Below are 15,772 nucleotides of genomic sequence, written 5' to 3'. Positions count from 1 at the left end.
GGAACGCTCTGGCTGCTTGTTCCGACTCGACCAGTGCGGTCTGTACATCGGCCAAGTCTTTTCGGGCCTCTTCGAGCGCTTTGTTCGCTTCAGCGAGTTCCCGGTTTAACTCGTGGACCGCATCCATGGATCGGTCCAGCATGCCCTTGAGTGTAGTAGCTTCATCGATGTCGTGCCGACACGGTTGGTCGGTACGCTTCAGTATGGCATTGAGCCGATCGATTTCCCGTTGCTGAATGGCAATGCCTTTATTGGCGTCAGCCATATCTCGTTCCCACCTCCTCCGTTCGAGTTTGTGGGTATCCGCCGAGTTGCGGAGCGATCCTTCCGTCGAGTTTACAATTTGGTCTGCCAAAGCGTTCTGTGTGATCAGCTTACGGCATCTCGCACGGAGTAGGTCGACATCTTCGATCTTCTCAGGCGGTGTTGCCGCTATCCACTTCTTCGCCGTGTATTCGAGTGCACTGGCCTGGTAGGTGAGGTCGTCCTGGTTGGACTTCACCGGTGTCGTGAAGAATCCGTCCGCACTGTTCGGTCTTGACACCTTTGTCGTGTCAAAGACTTCGTCGTTCGGTGTCGGGGTTCTTTCGCTACCAAGTTCGCCAGGTTCGAACATTAACGGTGAAGGTCGGATCTTCAGGTCGACAGGTCGACTTTGTGTCGCCTTAGTCGACTTCGCCGTTTGTTGAGCTTCAGTTACTCGAGTCGACTCGCTTCCGGTTGGCGAAGGTCGGCTCAACGGTGAAATGATCCGTTCGGTAGGCGCCGGTATGCTGGTCGGTGATCCAGCTGGGCGAGGGCCGCTTCGTGGCGGTACCTCGGAATCTTCCGTTCGAGTCGGTAGTTTAGTCGGCTGGACGGCCGCATCCGACTTTGTGTCGGTTGGTTGCCGTTCCAGGGAAGTCGGTTGCTTGTTGCCGACTTCCTTTTCTCCAACCTCTGAGGTCGGTGAAATCCTTCCGACCTGTGTGGTCGGTTGGACTTTGCCAACTTCTGATATCAGTTTTTCCATTCCGGTCGAGGTCGGTTGTTCGACCTCTGAAGCTGCTGGTAGGTCGGCCTTCTGTTGGTCGACTTCCCTGCTCGGGGATTTTCGCTCGGCCTGTGTGGTCGGCGATTTCCTTCCGACTTGGTTAGTCGGTATGTCCATGTTGGACGAGGTCGGTTTCGGCACTTCTTCCGTCCTGTTGGGTGATTGCCGTCCGAGCTCGGTGGCTTCTGTAGCCGTTACCGAGTCTTGAGCTCTTTGTGAGCTCGGCTCCAGGTCGGCATGAGACAATGTGGTCTCTGCCTGCAGCTGTTCCACATCCCCCCGGTCGGGTGGGACGGGGCTGCTGTGTCAGCTTGGGTATCCAGGAATGTTTTATCCCTGGCGTCCTCAAAACTGTCATCCGAGGTCGGATTCGAGTCGGCAAGGAGGATTCGTTCGTTGCGCCTTTCCCTTGCCTCAGCCGACTTAGTCGAGTCGGTTGAGGACGGCTGACTTTTGTCCTGACCGGCGTACCGGAGTGAGTACTTTCCGGTCGTGTTCGCACGCCGCGAGTAGTCCTTATTGAACTTCTTGGCGTATTCGTTTTCTCGGGAGTTCGACATTGTTGTCGACTCAGGTCGGCTCTGATGGAGCCTTGAGGTTTAATAGGTTAGAAAGAGAAAATCGAACAATCTTCTGTGTGAAGATGTTCGGTAAAATCAGGAACGTCTTTTTGTTCAGGAACTTCCGAGGGTCAGGAACGTCCGGTGAAATGTTGTTGTTGTTGTTGATGTGTCTGTTGATGACTCAGTACACAGGGTATTATTATACAGTACAGTGGTACAGTAGAGTACGTAATAGTAGTACGGTGTAGCACATCCTATGCTACTGTGCTGACCAATGTGACGTAACAGGTTAAGTGGTCTTGCACTTCTGCCTACGTCACAGAATGCGAGCCGCGTGCAAAAATTTACAAAAAACGATGAATCACGCCTATGTTAGGCTATGGGAACTTTCCCCTGCACTCTGATTGGCTGCCTCTTAAGTACTGATAAGCGGTCGTTATGACGTCACAAGGAAGTTCGAGAATTTTCGCGCTATTTTCCGCCAGAAGAACAGATTATTTTAGGTCGGCTAGAAAGTTTATCTAGTCGGATTTTGAAGTTTTTAACCGTTAGAAATTAGTTTTATTAATTAAGAAAATTTTCTGGTGGTCGAAACACCGTTAGAAATCAAAAATAAGAGAATTTCCGACCTGTTGCCGGTTAGCCTTTGTCTAACTGTCTAGACAGGTTCGTTGACCTAGCAGGTCGGTTCTCGACCAAAAGCAAAATTCCGAGTCGGTTTCTCCGTCGAAAATCACTTTTTAACCGTTAAAAATTTTAGATTTACGGATAGAAGTAGTTTTCTACCGTTAGAAAGTGAAATGCCGACCTAGTTTCGGCTAAAATCGACCTATAACCGTGACTTTACCAGTGTCGGTGTCGGTGTCGGTCGATTTCCTCCGTCCGAGGTCGGAAATTCGTCGTTTCCGAGCTGAAATCCGCCGTTAAAGTTGCGGGTCGCTGTTCAAAGCGAAGGTCCCCGTATTATTGGATTAATCCGTTCGCGCTGCAGACTCTCGTTCGAGTCTGATCCGTCAGTTGGGAGAGAAAGAGTCCGTGCGTTCGGGAATGCGCTCTTCAATGTGGAAGAGACAAAGAAACTGTGCTCACCAGCTGGGCAAGAATCACTTCAGTGATCCTCGTTTTCCTCAGCTGTAAGACGATGCGATCAGTCCGATCAAAGTCAAGGCAGAGATTGCTTCAGCAATCTATCTGACAGTGACTTTCAGGTTCCTCACGAGTTCTCCGTAAATCAAGCCTTCACCGTCTCCTCAAAGGGTCCGTCGAAAGAAAACCAAACGATTCTGCTTACCATGTAACAGGCAAGCGCGAGGAGATCACGAGTGTGCTTTATTGTACAAATAAAGGGAACAATGCTGCGTAATAGCAGGAAAGCAAAACAAAGCACTGATGGCTAAGCAAGCAAGTGTATGCTAAAAAGCTCTTGAGCGTTCGCCAAGGCGTGAAAGAAGCAACTGGCGGCAAGCACGTGCTGTGTGCCATCAGCTGTGTGATGATGCGCAGACTGGACTCAATCCAACGCGAGCGTATGAACGCTGAGTCATACTGCGAGAGAGGGACGAGAGAGCAAGTATGCTCAGTGTGTGCGCCGCGTATATCCGCTTCAGCGGGTATGAGTGCAGTGCAGCAGCACACGTACGTACAGCGAGAGAGGCGATATGGCAAGCATGAGTGCAAGTACGTCCATGGTGGGCCGTATGCACCAGGCGCAGTCATGGGCCTCTGACAAAAGCTATCAGTGTCGTCGAGTTGCATTGCGAAGTTTCGAATTATACGACGTTGTGTGGTATATAGGCTGTTAAATGGCATGCAAATGATCTCGTGGATCCTTGCTTGAGAGTGGTGGACGCATATTGTGAAAATGTTCTGCGCTTCAAGGGGCTTAACCAGATCGACAGGGGAACGTTGGAGATGATTCTGCGACGCAGCACACTTCGGGCATCGGAAAACGCAGTCTACACTGCAGTAGAAAAGTAAGTGCTGCTGAGCATTTTCACTTTCCGAACCGGGGTCGTGTTGCTAGTTGCTACACTCGTGCAATTGTACTGCGATTTCGGGTATACGCATCTATGTTAACAAAAACCAAGCAGAAATTATTATGATTTATGAAACGGACCTTTTCGTACCTTTTGACGACTTGTGAAATGTATGATTCCCACTATAGCCAGTACGACGACTGGGTCATAATTTCTTTCCGTGATTTTGCAGGTGGGCAACAGCGGCCTGTGCCCGTAATGACGAAGAACCGACGGCGCATCCTGGCCGATCTGCTGCTCCTCGTACGATTTCCGTTAATGAGCGATACCGAGCTGCTAGATGGACCCGCCACGGTGGGCAAATTGAAGCTGTAATTAGCAGAAGTACTAAGGTATCGGAAACCGAGAACATAATCCTTGCTCTCGTAGAGTGGGCTGCTACTGGAGGCGGAATTGTTGGACATTTACCGGTACAAACATGCCACTATGCGGCCGGAAATTCCGTTTTTATCGCAGCCAAGAAGCGATTTGCCGCCGCATTCTCCGGATAGAGATTTCGAGCCGGAGACGGAGTTCCGATTTCGCTTAAAGAAGATCATCAGGCCATTCATCATGTTGGCCAACAAATTACCAAAGCGCTCGCGGTTGGTGCAACAATTGCCAGCGCGTCGGTGCGTGCGCGGGCAATATTTCTGCTGTCCTGTTGCCTTTTCATCAACCTTGTCGCTATTGCTTTATTACGCTGTTTATTGCGTTTACAGTTCGCCTGTATATTATGGCAGCTTGCCGAAATCTAATATGATTTCGTTGCGTCGTGGACAAGACGGTCGTTTTGGGCTTACTCTTGTATGTAGTAAGAATTGAAGCTGGATCTTGAAAGAAGAAATGTTTATATATAGGTTGGAGGCTTAGGTTCGCCGAATGGGAATTTGCCGATTTCGGTGGAAGTGATCGTAGACGGCGGAAGCGCTCGGATTGATGGTAAACGTAATATTACGATTTTGTGCACGTACTCCTGGCAGAGAAACGCGTTCTGATTCGTGGTAAACCATCCGACGTAATATTGACAAGACGATACACTGCATGGTTTGCGTTAGACATCAGCTTTTCTACAGGTCGATTGCAGCCAGGCGATCGGATTGTGGCGGTGAACGGTGAGAGTCTAGAAGCGGTCACTCGAGAGCAGGCCAGGAGCATTCTGCGCAACGCCGGAAACAACGTAACCCTGGATGTGATTCGCTGAATACTGCCTGTACACACTGTGCATTGCACTGTCTAAACTCGGCTTCGTGGACGTGTGATCAGCTAGCGATTGCAATTTAGTTTTGTAATAGCTTAATGCAGTGTGCGTACTATAATGTCTTACGAAAAATGATTTACCCGGTGAATGGCAAGAATAGTGGGGTACTCGTACATTTTTACATTCGGTAGCGCATCGTGCATTACTTTATCCTTTCCTTCCGCGTGAAAAATAGTTTTTCGTCCTGATATCGTGTTTAGCTTAATTACACTCTTGAATAATATGATCTTGTCTGTTTTCCATTTCATAGTTCTGTGTACTTAATAACAGAAAAAATATACTGTAACAAAAAACGACTCCCTTTGCGAAACTGTATGAAACGATCTTAACTCCTGTAGTCTGTACATCTTTCAGGGGTTATTATCATTTGCAGAGCAATTTATTACTGCAAGCCGAATTGTGGGACATTTATCGGTACAAGCACGCGACAACGAAGCCCGAAATACCATTTTCAGCGGAACCAAGATTGAACCCGGGGTTTGTTCCGCCACCGGGCGGTTTAGATGCGCGGTTGAAGTCAACGGTCTGGCTGCCGTCGTATTGGATCGAGAAGATCCCCAGCCCAATGCTGTGGCTGGCTAAGCTTCTGTTAGGGATTTCGTTGAAAGCGGTGCCGGAGTATCGGTGAGTGGTTGAATTCTCAACCACAGCTACTTGTACAAAGAACTCGGCGTTGTCATAATCATTTCACCGTTGCTCATTCGTTTTTTTTGTTGCAGTCTGCCGGAAGTTATTACGATCGTACTCCGGCGAGAAAACGGTCAACTAGGATTTTCTATGGTGTGTGTCAGGTTGACACTGACATCACTATTGGTGTACATGTAGTCCCATTAATATAATTTTACAGAATAAATATCTGCATGCACTGAAGGACACACATCTCGATCTTTGTACTAATTTACGAGCAGCGACTTAATCCTGTAAAGTATCACATCGAAACACTTGTAATTTTTGTGTTTCCTTCTTTATTTTGCCTTCAGTTTGATTTGACCAATAAAGACCGGAGTTACGTATTACCAGCTTAGCAAGATAATACAGGTTTTACGAAGTCTCTGTTAATATGATTCAGCTTCAAAGATCATTAATATTTTAATAACATTGCGTACCCATAGGTCGGTGGCCGCGCAACGCGAGAAGGGGATCTGGAAATTTTTGTGCAAAGGATTGCACCCGGAGAAAGCGCCGAGGGAGACGGTAAGAAGTGGTTCTCCAATCTTGGGCGAGAAAGCGTTTCCGGGAGCCGTAGGCATGGCGCGGCCAGACGGAAATACCAACTATCCTCAATACGTACAGATGGGTCTGCACTCTGCAGTGCCATTTCAAGTCAACATCCTATTTTCTACAGGTCGACTGAAGCATGGTGATCAGATTGTCCGCGTAAACGGAGAGAGTGTACTAGCGGCCACCTACAATGAGGCCGTTACCATGCTGCAGTACGGCGGAAACAGTGTGACCTTAGATATTGTTCGTGGAAGTCACTACCCGTGTTCTGAATGCGCACAATCTCTCTACGGATAATTCCTCCGTCTGGCTTAAAAACTAAAACGCGGTGTAGTGATTTTTTTGTGGTTTTACTTACTAGAACTGTATTAATTTAATCCTCATGCGTGCTTTTCAAGTTACTGAATTTTTCACTGAGCGAAAATAATGAACAAATAGTCTACACATCCAAATTTCACATAGAAAATTATCTTGTAGCACTGCAAAAGCGAAATGGCTTCAACAAATGTACAATGTACATTTGATAATGTTTTCAAAGGATAATGTTTTTAACGAGGTCAGGTATTCCGGCATCCTTGTACCTTCAATTGTCTGATTGTCAATCCAACTTCCAAATAACTCAGATATTTGGAAGTTGGATTGACAAACCGCATTTTAGTATAACTATATACTGTGTTCGTACTTTTTTGATTCGCCTAACTAAAATACTTCGAGCTTTGTCCATTGTAAAAGTTAGAAAGACTTTTTAACTTATTGCTTGGTTTCTCTGTATACAGAGTTTTACTACACACTGAATAAAGAATAAAATAATAACGTCCTAGCAAACAGTAATATCAATACGGAAACGGATCACTTTACATTCCGGTCACAAGAAAAAAGCGGGGTGTCGTTATCAATGGGTCACTATAATTATAATAAAACATTTTATTATTCAACGGTGTAATTGAATACAGCCCTCGTCCCTGTACGAGATGGAATAGCGCTTGTCTGGGAAGATGCCTGCTGGGATACGCTAGCACGTCTCACGTGGGGGTAAGCTCGAAGGCGCCCGGCATTGTGTCACACCATACCTGTATGTGTCAAGCTCCCTCGTGGTCTCGCCGTTCCCTAAAAGAGTGCCACGTTACAAAGAACGATGGTTTGGCTGTTGGCCTAATCTGCTCGTGTGCTCGAACTTCGAAGCAGCTCCAGCTGATTGCACCGAAATCGACGCGATATGTGTGAGACCGTATAATGCAGCCGCACACCCGGATTCACATTATGGGTACAAGGATGCACGGCGAAATGCGGCGCTTTTTTTCACCATGATTCTCTATTCTCAGGTTCACATCTGTAATCGGTCACAGTGTGACCGATTACCGAGCCTATCAGCCTCACGATGACTGGATCTGCAGAATATTACTTAAACTATTTTCAGTCTGTGTCGCTTAAAAATCTGTCTTGCTGATCGATTTACAGTATCTTGAAATTAAGACCTAAGTTCTACAAAAGAAGTTTTAGCTTTCTGCTTATTGCAACTGTCGTTTTTTGGTTTGACGTCCTCTGAGATATCGTTTGTAGTTGTTTTTTCACTACCTGGTTTCAGTCCAAATATGCCACCAACTGCGACAGCATCGGGTGCCAACAACCCGGACCGAGAACTTGCCACTTCCGGCATCCCCAGTTTCCTGAACACTGCGTTAAGCAGCGGTGACCTGAGCGATGTAAAATTTGCCGTGGGGCGTGCATATGGCCCCGTAAAAGTCTTTTCAACACACAAGTACGTTCTCGCTGATATACATATGCTGTGGGCTTCCGTTCCTGGTTTTACTGATCTGTCTAGAAACATCTTGAGCATGCGCAGTCCGGTGTTCCGCACTATGTTCTACGGAAGCCTACCCGAAAACTGCGACCACCCCATTCCTGTTCCCGATGTTCATCCTGATGCCTTCGCCAACATGCTCAGGTATCTGGACTTTCATAAACAAGAGTTTGAAGAAGACATGCACCGGAATTTATACGCGTTGTTACTTTTAGCTATTTTTACACCAACGACGTCGAGCTCAGTCGCAACACTGTCTTCCCCACCCGATTCTGTGCGGACAGGTACGATGTGCCGTTACTGGTCGACCATTGCTCGCGGTTCATCTTAAGTCAACTTGAAGCAGGCAACTGCTTAATGTATCTGGACAAGGTACGTATCCTCAGTGCTCCCTGTGCTACGAAACTGCAAATAACTCTTCGGTTTCCTGCAGGCGGTTAAGTGGAATGCCGAAGACATCGTTGAGTCGTGTTTGAAATTAGTGGATATGCATACTGAAGGCATTCTTCGCTCCAAACGATTCAGCAAACTGGATAGGAAATCGCTAGAGCTAATTTTGCAGCGCAGCACACTGCAGGCAGCGGAAAACGCGATCTACATGGCAGTCGAAAAGTGAGTGATATATAAGATATATCCCGGTATCCCATATGTAAGACAGAAGACATAAAACTTTGTCACATTGGTCGTCGCGCACTGAAGACGTCCTAAAAGACCCTCTCATTTTGTTAAATTAATGGCTCTCCTAGTTGAAATTTGAACTTGCTTCGGTTTGTCTGTATCTTTCGTAAAAACTGAAAATCCAACCGGCATTAACAGCAATAACCGGTTCATTTTACGTAAACTGGTAAGCATTAAGGTAATGTTACCACAGAGATTTGATCAACACCAAAAGTTTTCGTTTAGAAGCGTTTGAAATCTATTTGGAACATTCGTCGTCCGAATGTTGTGCTCGGATTGGATTAAGTTATTAACCGATCTGTTTTGTGCAATGACTGCAGTGCACTTGTTTTGTAGGTGGGCTGCAGCCGCCTGCGCCCGTATTAACGAGGAGCCCACTGCTGCCAACCGGCGACGAGTACTGGGCGACCTGCTGTACTTAGTGCGGTTCCCGCTGATGAGTGATCAGGAGCTATTGGATGGACCCGCTGAGGTACGGCAGCCGAATGTGCCTCTCGAAATGGCCGAGGCAAGTGTTGTTGTTCGTGTAGAGTAATTTATTACTGCAATCCGAATGGTGGGACATTTTTCGGCTCAAACACGCCAAAGCGAAGCCGGAAACACCCTTTTTTGCTCAACCAAGATTAAGCCCAGGATTTGTTCCGCTGCCACCGTTACCGGACGGGATAGCGCCGACGACAGAGTCATTCTCGCGGTCTTCGTGGTGGATAAGGAAGTTCATCCAGTCATTCTTGTGGTTGGCCGGGAAGCTGCTAGGGTATCCCGTTCAAGTGGTGCCTGCAAATTGGTGCGTTGAAAATTATGCTGTACTCAGTCGATGTTCCCGTGTTATTAAAGCGATACCAGCCCAACTCGAACTTCTTATTCGGCGCTTCGAGGAAGACTCTTGTTGTGCAGTCTAGAGATTACTGCAAAGGATACAAACCATAAGTTCACCAAAAAAGCTATGACCGCGTTTACTAAAATCAGGAAAAACCTGGCTGACTTTATTTAAATTGTCGCGCACCAAAATGAGAAAATAACAAAACTAAGGCTAGACTAGGAAGAGCGCGACCAACTTCCATGGCCATATTGCGCTTGCACTGAGATTATTAGAACAGGCAGTAGGCGAGATAAGTTAAGTAGACAAACGGAAATATCTTTCAGACCCGAATTTGCACAAGTTTCGTGTAATTTTTGCAGTTTTCCGATTTTTGGGACGATCGTTCTGCGGCGCGGAGAAGGCATTCCTTTAGGAATAAGTATTGTGCGCTTCCAGGTTACTGGGTTGTTTACGTATTATTGGGTTGTTGTTGCGAAGTATCTCAGAGTTTTGCTTTTAGTGCTTAAAACGAACTGCTGTGCTTAGGCTGGCGGCCGTGATTGTGGCGTGCCCATCTATGTGAAGAGAATCTTAATCGGAGGAAGCGCCCACAAAGATGGTAACAAAAAAATACTCAGTTAGGTTAGGAGCAATAATATGTTTGTCTTTTCGGCATAATGTGATGCGACGGAAACAATTTACTTCTATATATCGAAGTTACGCTTTTGGAGCCGAGACCGTTTAATTTCTGCAGGACGACTGCTGCCGGGAGATCAGATTATTCGACTGAACGGAGTGAGTCTGCAAGGGGCCACGCATGACGAGGCTGTCAGTGTGTTCGGGAACGCCGGGAATAACATGGCAATAGACGTTATGCGACTCTCGTTCCTGGCTGTTCGCAGCCCCACCGCCCATCACAATGAGTGAACTGTGTTTCTTATACTTTGGTTTCCGTTAGATTTAATTTGCCCTGAAACTGTCACAGTAATAATTTGTGAACACGAGTTCTATCCGTGCATGTACTAGTACTACATACATACAGATATGTATTTTATCACTTTATGTACAGGTGGTAGTCGTACTGTTGTCCACTGTGTTTGTGTGGCGCGCTTTCTCTGGGAATAAGCAAAAGCACTATATCACCTTAAAAGGTATGCGATGTCCGGATGCGGTGGTACCTATGTTACTTATAAGTTACGCAGCACACGCAACGTAGCACACGCAGTTACAAATGGCCTTTAATGAGCCACGACCATTGCCCACTACCATACCCGACTAGAAGTGATCACTAGACCGAACAACACTGTACTCGACTGATGTCTGGTGGCCGAGGTCACAACAGCTTTACACGAGCGCGCCACAATTTTTCAAATTTTTACGTTCAGTAGCTAACAAAATTTGTAATTTAATGAGTCCAGAACCTTTGCTGTATGACAACTGGTTCACGAAAAGCAAACAAAAACTGAAGCCGCCATTTTGTTGGGCCACGGGCCACCCGGTAAAATACATCCCGTTATCTACCGCCAACGAGCAGCAGCTACTACATTCTTAACCAGATAAAATTAATTCATTTCTCTGTTTTAGTTGTACTGTGCACGGATACAGTCCCCCAGATTCTCTACCTGTAACCAATAAAAAACGCAACAATATCATAATATTTAATGTCGAAGAATTTGCAACGCAAATTCTCTAATGCATTGTTTTTGTCAGTTGTGAAGTGCTGGTAAACAATGACGGCCTCAACTGGCGCTGGTAAGCTCGGACGGCACGCGTTTACTGGCCGCATCTGTCTGATAAGCTTTTGGATCGCCATTTTTGCTAAGCTTATAGCTGATCATTTTCTGTGCAGAATCCTGAGTCCAGAGATGGCGGGATGCTGTAGTCCACAAATTCAACGGGGAGCAACCTCTCCTGGCATCAACAGTATACTAAACAGTGCACTGGCCAACGGGGATTTAAGCGATGTGCAACTCGCCGTGGGCCGTGATTACGGACCCGTCAAGATCTTTCCAACGCACAAGTAAGTCTCTACCAAAGTCCAGGTCTACCTGATGCAAATTTTCAAGTCGGTTCTGGGTTCACGGGTTTGTAGAAATATTTTGAGCATGCGCAGTCCGGTTTTTCGGGCCATGTTCTATGGCAGTTTGCCCGAATCTTGTGATCGTCCAATTGATGTTCCTGATGTTCATCCAGAAGCATTCGCCAATATGCTCAGGTAAATGTCAGTTTGCAGTTTCTTAAAGAATGGGGTGTTTTGAAGCTGGTTTTCTAGCTATTTCTACATTGACCGCGTTGATTTGAATCACGAGAATGTCTTTCCAACGCAGTACTGCGCCGATCGATACGATGTGCCGTTGATGGTAGACTTGTGCTCCCAGTTTGTCTTCAAGGACCTTGATACACGGAACTGCTTAACGTATCTCGACATGGTAAGCTTTTCTCCGCCTGTCTTAAGGGAAGTGGCCCGGTACATGGTGCCAAATTTTGGGTGCATACACGAAAACTTCCACTTCTGCGCTCACCCTAACCCTTTTTTTGCATCGTTTTCTTGCATTCTGTAGCCACATGATTTGTATATGTTGGTGTGGATATCGTTTGTGTGCACAACATCCGGTTGGAAGGTTATGGGCGAAATAAGATTCCGAAAAACTGAAATGCAAGAAGGTGTACCTGAAGTCTCATTATGAGACGATTTCTTTCAGATTTGCGGAAAAAAGCGCATTAGTATAACTCAGTATAAGGATCGTTTTGACACGGAACCATGTTTCCATGATGTTTTTCAAATTTTAAAATGAATTTCAAAAATTTTAAAATTTATTTTAAAACTGGGAAAAAATGCCAGAATACTGACTGGTTCCCTCTCAGAATGATCCTTATACTTACTTATGTGCTTTTTTCCGCAAATCTGAAAAAGATGGCACTATGTACCGGGCCACTTCCCTAATTAATTACAGCGTGTAGATTTTAAACAAACTACATAGTTTGCGCGAGCACTATTACGTTTGTTTAATTACATGTCGAAAAATTTCTGATACATTTAGGCACTTAAATGGCATGCTGACGCCTTTATGGAACCTTGCTTAAAACTGATAGACGCGCACGCTGAAACTGTTCTGGGATCGGAACCATTTAGCTGTCTGGACAGCAAAACAATGGAGTCAATTCTGCAGCGCAGTACACTGCAGGCATCGGAGAACATTATCTACACAGCCGTCGAGAAGTAAGAATTATGGAATACTTCATTTAATAAACGAGGCCGTACTGGTAGGTCGTATACAATGGACTTCATAAATGTGGTTACACTTAAAGCCGATAGCGCTATGCATACGGGTGACTATGTGTAACCACATTTATGAAGTCCACTGTAGTTAAGGATACCTGTCTTCGGGGATTCTTTTAGATTGTTGTTGTGTGCTTTCGATTGTTTATTTACGTGTGCTCGAATTTACACTAATTTAGTCGGGACTCTCGAGTGCCGACTTTAAAGTTGCATGTTGTCTGCTGGGTTCGTGCGTTGGGTGAATCCAACAAACAAATACAATTTTTATGAAATCAAGCAAAAAAAAAACTTGAGAAATGTTCAGTACCTCCACTGGGGCTCCTGTAGTTGGGTACTTCGAGCTGTCTTGTAACGTGGGGCCTTATGGGCGCCCACGTACCTTCGACGGCGAAACAGCGGCGAACCCGGATTGAGGCTTTAATGCCGAAATCTAATGTGCGCACCGTGGCGCAGCAAACACCAGACTAATGAGATCGGATCCTACAGCCAGCGCAGCTGTGCTGTAGATCCGTCAAAACACAGCAGCAATGTGTGGGATGGAAATCCCCAGAACAGCAAAAGACAGCGGCGAATGGCCAATCGTGAAGGCGGAGCTATCGGCCTTCACAGTCTGAACAATTGTTATTTGAAATGTAAAGTTTAAGTGACCAGTTGCTAAGAAAAACCGAAGTATTACAGTGCTTCTAATAATAATCAGTGCAAAGCGAAAATTTAAAGGCTTGCCAAAACCCTGACGCAGGAGGACGATTCTATGTAGTCTAATAGGATTGTATGTTTCGTTCATTTGTTTCTCAGGTGGGCAGCAGCTGCTTGCGCCCGAAACAACGAGGAGCCAACACCTGCCAACCGGCGGCGGACGCTGGGCGAACTGCTGTTCCTCGTCCGATTCCCGCTGATGAGCGACCAGGAGCTGCTTGATGGGCCGGCTGAGGTCAGGCAAACGGCACAGAACTCTCGACATCTTCCAGGCGTCATTATTATTTGCAGAGCAATTTATTATCGCAAGCCGAATTGTGGGACATTTATCGGTACAAGCACGCAACAGCGAAGCCGGAAATACCGTTTTCATGGGAGCCACGATTAAACCCGGGATCTGTTCCGCAACCGGGAAGTGTCGAGGTGGTGGCGAAGTCGACGGTCTGGCTGCCGTGGTATTGGATTAGGAAGATCATCGGGCCAGGCGTTTGGCTGGTTAGGATGCTGTTAGGGATTTCAGGCGAAGAGGTGCCGGAGCGTCGGTGAGCACTGAGCGGTTAAATCTGACCGTACTCATATTCATATATTTTCGGCCTTCCCGCAATCCATTCCACGTTGTTACTGCAAAGAGTTTGGTCATTGATTTGTTTGTTGCAGTCTGTCGGAACCTATTACGATCGTATTGCGGCGTGGAGAAAACGGTCATTTGGGGTTTTATATGGTGCGTGTCAGGTTGGCACTGGCAACACTATTGGCGCACAAATATTTCCGTTTATATTTGAAAATGTCTGCATGCAATGAAGCACGAACTGTTAGATCTCGCACTAACAACTTTACGAGCATTAACTTCATCCAGTAAAGAGAGCGAGAAAACAAAGATTCAAGCCCAGAATTAGGTTTAGGAAGAATAAATTGTTTAGTTCAGTCGGTTTACCAAAGTTAACCAAAATTTTCAAGGCAAATTTAAAAAATAACACTTTCCGCGGTAAAATATCTGCACTGACTTTCAGCACATGCACGAGAACAGTTCTTTCATGCACCCGGCAAATGTAAGAAAAGTTGATTTTCCGGTCTGGAAGATATAATTACTGTGCTTCTTTGTAGGGTGGTGGCCGCGCAGGGCCAAATCAGGATGGAGATCTGGAAGTGTTTGTGCAAAGGATGTTAGCCGGAGCAAGCGCTGAGCGGGATGGTAGGAAGCAATAGTGCAGTTTGGGGCAATAAAGCCTTTCCGGTAGTCACACTTGGACAGTTGCACGGCCCAGCAGAAACACTAGCTGTCCTAGTCTCCTAAATACATGCAGGGCGGTGTCACACGTGCTATTTTCAGGTGACCTTGTATTCTGCAGGGCGACTGAAGCACGGTGATCAGATTGTCCGCGTAAACGGAGAGAGGGTACTAGCGGCCACCTTCGAAGAAGCCGCCAGTATGTTGCACAACGCCGGAAACATTGTGACCTTGGAAATCATTCGTGGCAATCACAAACGGTGTGTTGACTGTTCATAATTTATCCGCCGATCTCAGTGACTGGCTTACGCCTTTTAAACTTTACTCCATCAATTTCTTTTATTGGGTTTTCTGCGTACTGTGTTTCGGGAATTCTTTGTGATGGCACAGTTTGGCGGATGCATTTTCGAACGTTTTTACATCGAAACTTAAAAGCCGATAAAAGATGCGGCGTGTTGGCCAAGTACGAACTGGATAAAATTAATAAACCCGTGCTCCAATAAACGCGATGCAACTATCTGCATTAAAGCACCGACGCACATTGCAGTTAGAGGGCATTGCTTAAACCGGTGCAAGTTAATTGTGAAGTCTCTCGTAATATAGTTAATATTTAATATTAAGTATTTAGTACAACCGATACTGAATGATAACTGGTAATAAACAGAAGTAGGAAGTAGGAAACAATCGTTGCTATAAGGCAACAGGTACAGTCTGTAATATGTACGTACTCTACATAAGTGCTGAGATTCAATCAGATTGGCGATACGATACAGTCACAAGTTTCCTATAAAGTGAAAGATTTGTCCAGAATACTCAACCTCAGCCGGTTACGGAAATAGGCGGCCTAATCAAACAGACCATTTCGTCTAAGTTAGCCGATACTGGTGCTGTTCCCATGACGGATGCCGCGTTGGAATTCTATGCTAATCCGTTGGCGTAGATACTCAGTCGCCCGTACCTCGCCTGTTTCCTGTTGCATCATCTTCCCGGCTTCAGTGACCAACCGCGAGAGGCGTCTGGTCCGAGTGTTTCGACGAATTCTAATAAGGCAAACAATCACTATATGCAAGTTAAAGATAAAATAATTATAAAATAAAAATTCACGGTCACCCTTCTGCCTAGTTCTTGTTACCACCGGATGTTGTTTTGGAGGCGGTGGTGCAGTACCGTTGACATTGCACTGACGCCAAATTT

The 15,772-nt window shown here is 46.1% G+C and overlaps 4 protein-coding genes across 4 annotated transcripts in view; all 4 read left to right on the top strand.

Annotated features, from left to right (window-relative positions):
• LOC129596727 (BTB/POZ domain-containing protein 6-like) overlaps positions 1–5,121 on the top strand; it is a 39,367-nt gene extending 34,246 nt beyond the window's left edge. The window contains exons 3-8 of the mRNA XM_055494074.1: positions 3,391–3,569; positions 3,805–3,926; positions 4,002–4,243; positions 4,355–4,418; positions 4,472–4,553; positions 4,688–5,121. Of these exons, the coding sequence (XP_055350049.1) occupies positions 3,391–3,569; positions 3,805–3,926; positions 4,002–4,123 (423 nt within the window). The 3' untranslated portion in view covers positions 4,124–4,243; positions 4,355–4,418; positions 4,472–4,553; positions 4,688–5,121. The remainder of the gene's footprint in view (positions 1–3,390; positions 3,570–3,804; positions 3,927–4,001; positions 4,244–4,354; positions 4,419–4,471; positions 4,554–4,687) is intronic.
• A 2-nt stretch (positions 5,122–5,123) lies between these two features.
• LOC129596728 (multiple PDZ domain protein-like) lies at positions 5,124–6,572 on the top strand. The gene is made up of 4 exons (XM_055494075.1): positions 5,124–5,496; positions 5,592–5,652; positions 5,985–6,066; positions 6,218–6,572. The coding sequence occupies exons 1-4, from the start codon at positions 5,438–5,440 to the stop codon at positions 6,388–6,390; spliced, it is 375 nt and encodes a 124-aa protein (XP_055350050.1). The 5' UTR covers positions 5,124–5,437; the 3' UTR covers positions 6,391–6,572.
• Positions 6,573–7,775: 1,203 nt separating this feature from the next.
• Positions 7,776–10,384, top strand: LOC129596761 (BTB/POZ domain-containing protein 6-B-like). Its single transcript, XM_055494111.1, has 9 exons — positions 7,776–7,852; positions 7,916–8,038; positions 8,110–8,266; positions 8,328–8,506; positions 8,909–9,044; positions 9,103–9,359; positions 9,755–9,830; positions 9,921–9,993; positions 10,129–10,384. Exons 2-9 carry the CDS (start codon positions 7,929–7,931, stop codon positions 10,299–10,301), a joined length of 1,161 nt encoding a protein of 386 aa, XP_055350086.1. The 5' UTR covers positions 7,776–7,852; positions 7,916–7,928; the 3' UTR covers positions 10,302–10,384.
• Positions 10,385–11,007: 623 nt separating this feature from the next.
• LOC129596762 (BTB/POZ domain-containing protein 3-like) lies at positions 11,008–14,883 on the top strand. Its single transcript, XM_055494112.1, has 10 exons — positions 11,008–11,126; positions 11,224–11,394; positions 11,467–11,589; positions 11,647–11,803; positions 12,416–12,594; positions 13,450–13,585; positions 13,642–13,892; positions 14,008–14,071; positions 14,455–14,542; positions 14,700–14,883. The coding sequence occupies exons 2-10, from the start codon at positions 11,240–11,242 to the stop codon at positions 14,855–14,857; spliced, it is 1,311 nt and encodes a 436-aa protein (XP_055350087.1). The 5' UTR covers positions 11,008–11,126; positions 11,224–11,239; the 3' UTR covers positions 14,858–14,883.
• The last annotated feature ends 889 nt before the right edge of the window (positions 14,884–15,772 follow it).

The sequence above is a fragment of the Paramacrobiotus metropolitanus genome, unplaced genomic scaffold (genome assembly GCF_019649055.1).
Source record: "Paramacrobiotus metropolitanus isolate TYO unplaced genomic scaffold, Prichtersi_v1.0 Parri_scaffold0000094, whole genome shotgun sequence".
In the NCBI taxonomy this organism is placed as follows: Eukaryota; Metazoa; Tardigrada; class Eutardigrada; order Parachela; family Macrobiotidae; genus Paramacrobiotus; species Paramacrobiotus metropolitanus.
This window is presented reverse-complemented; position numbering and strand designations above follow the sequence as displayed.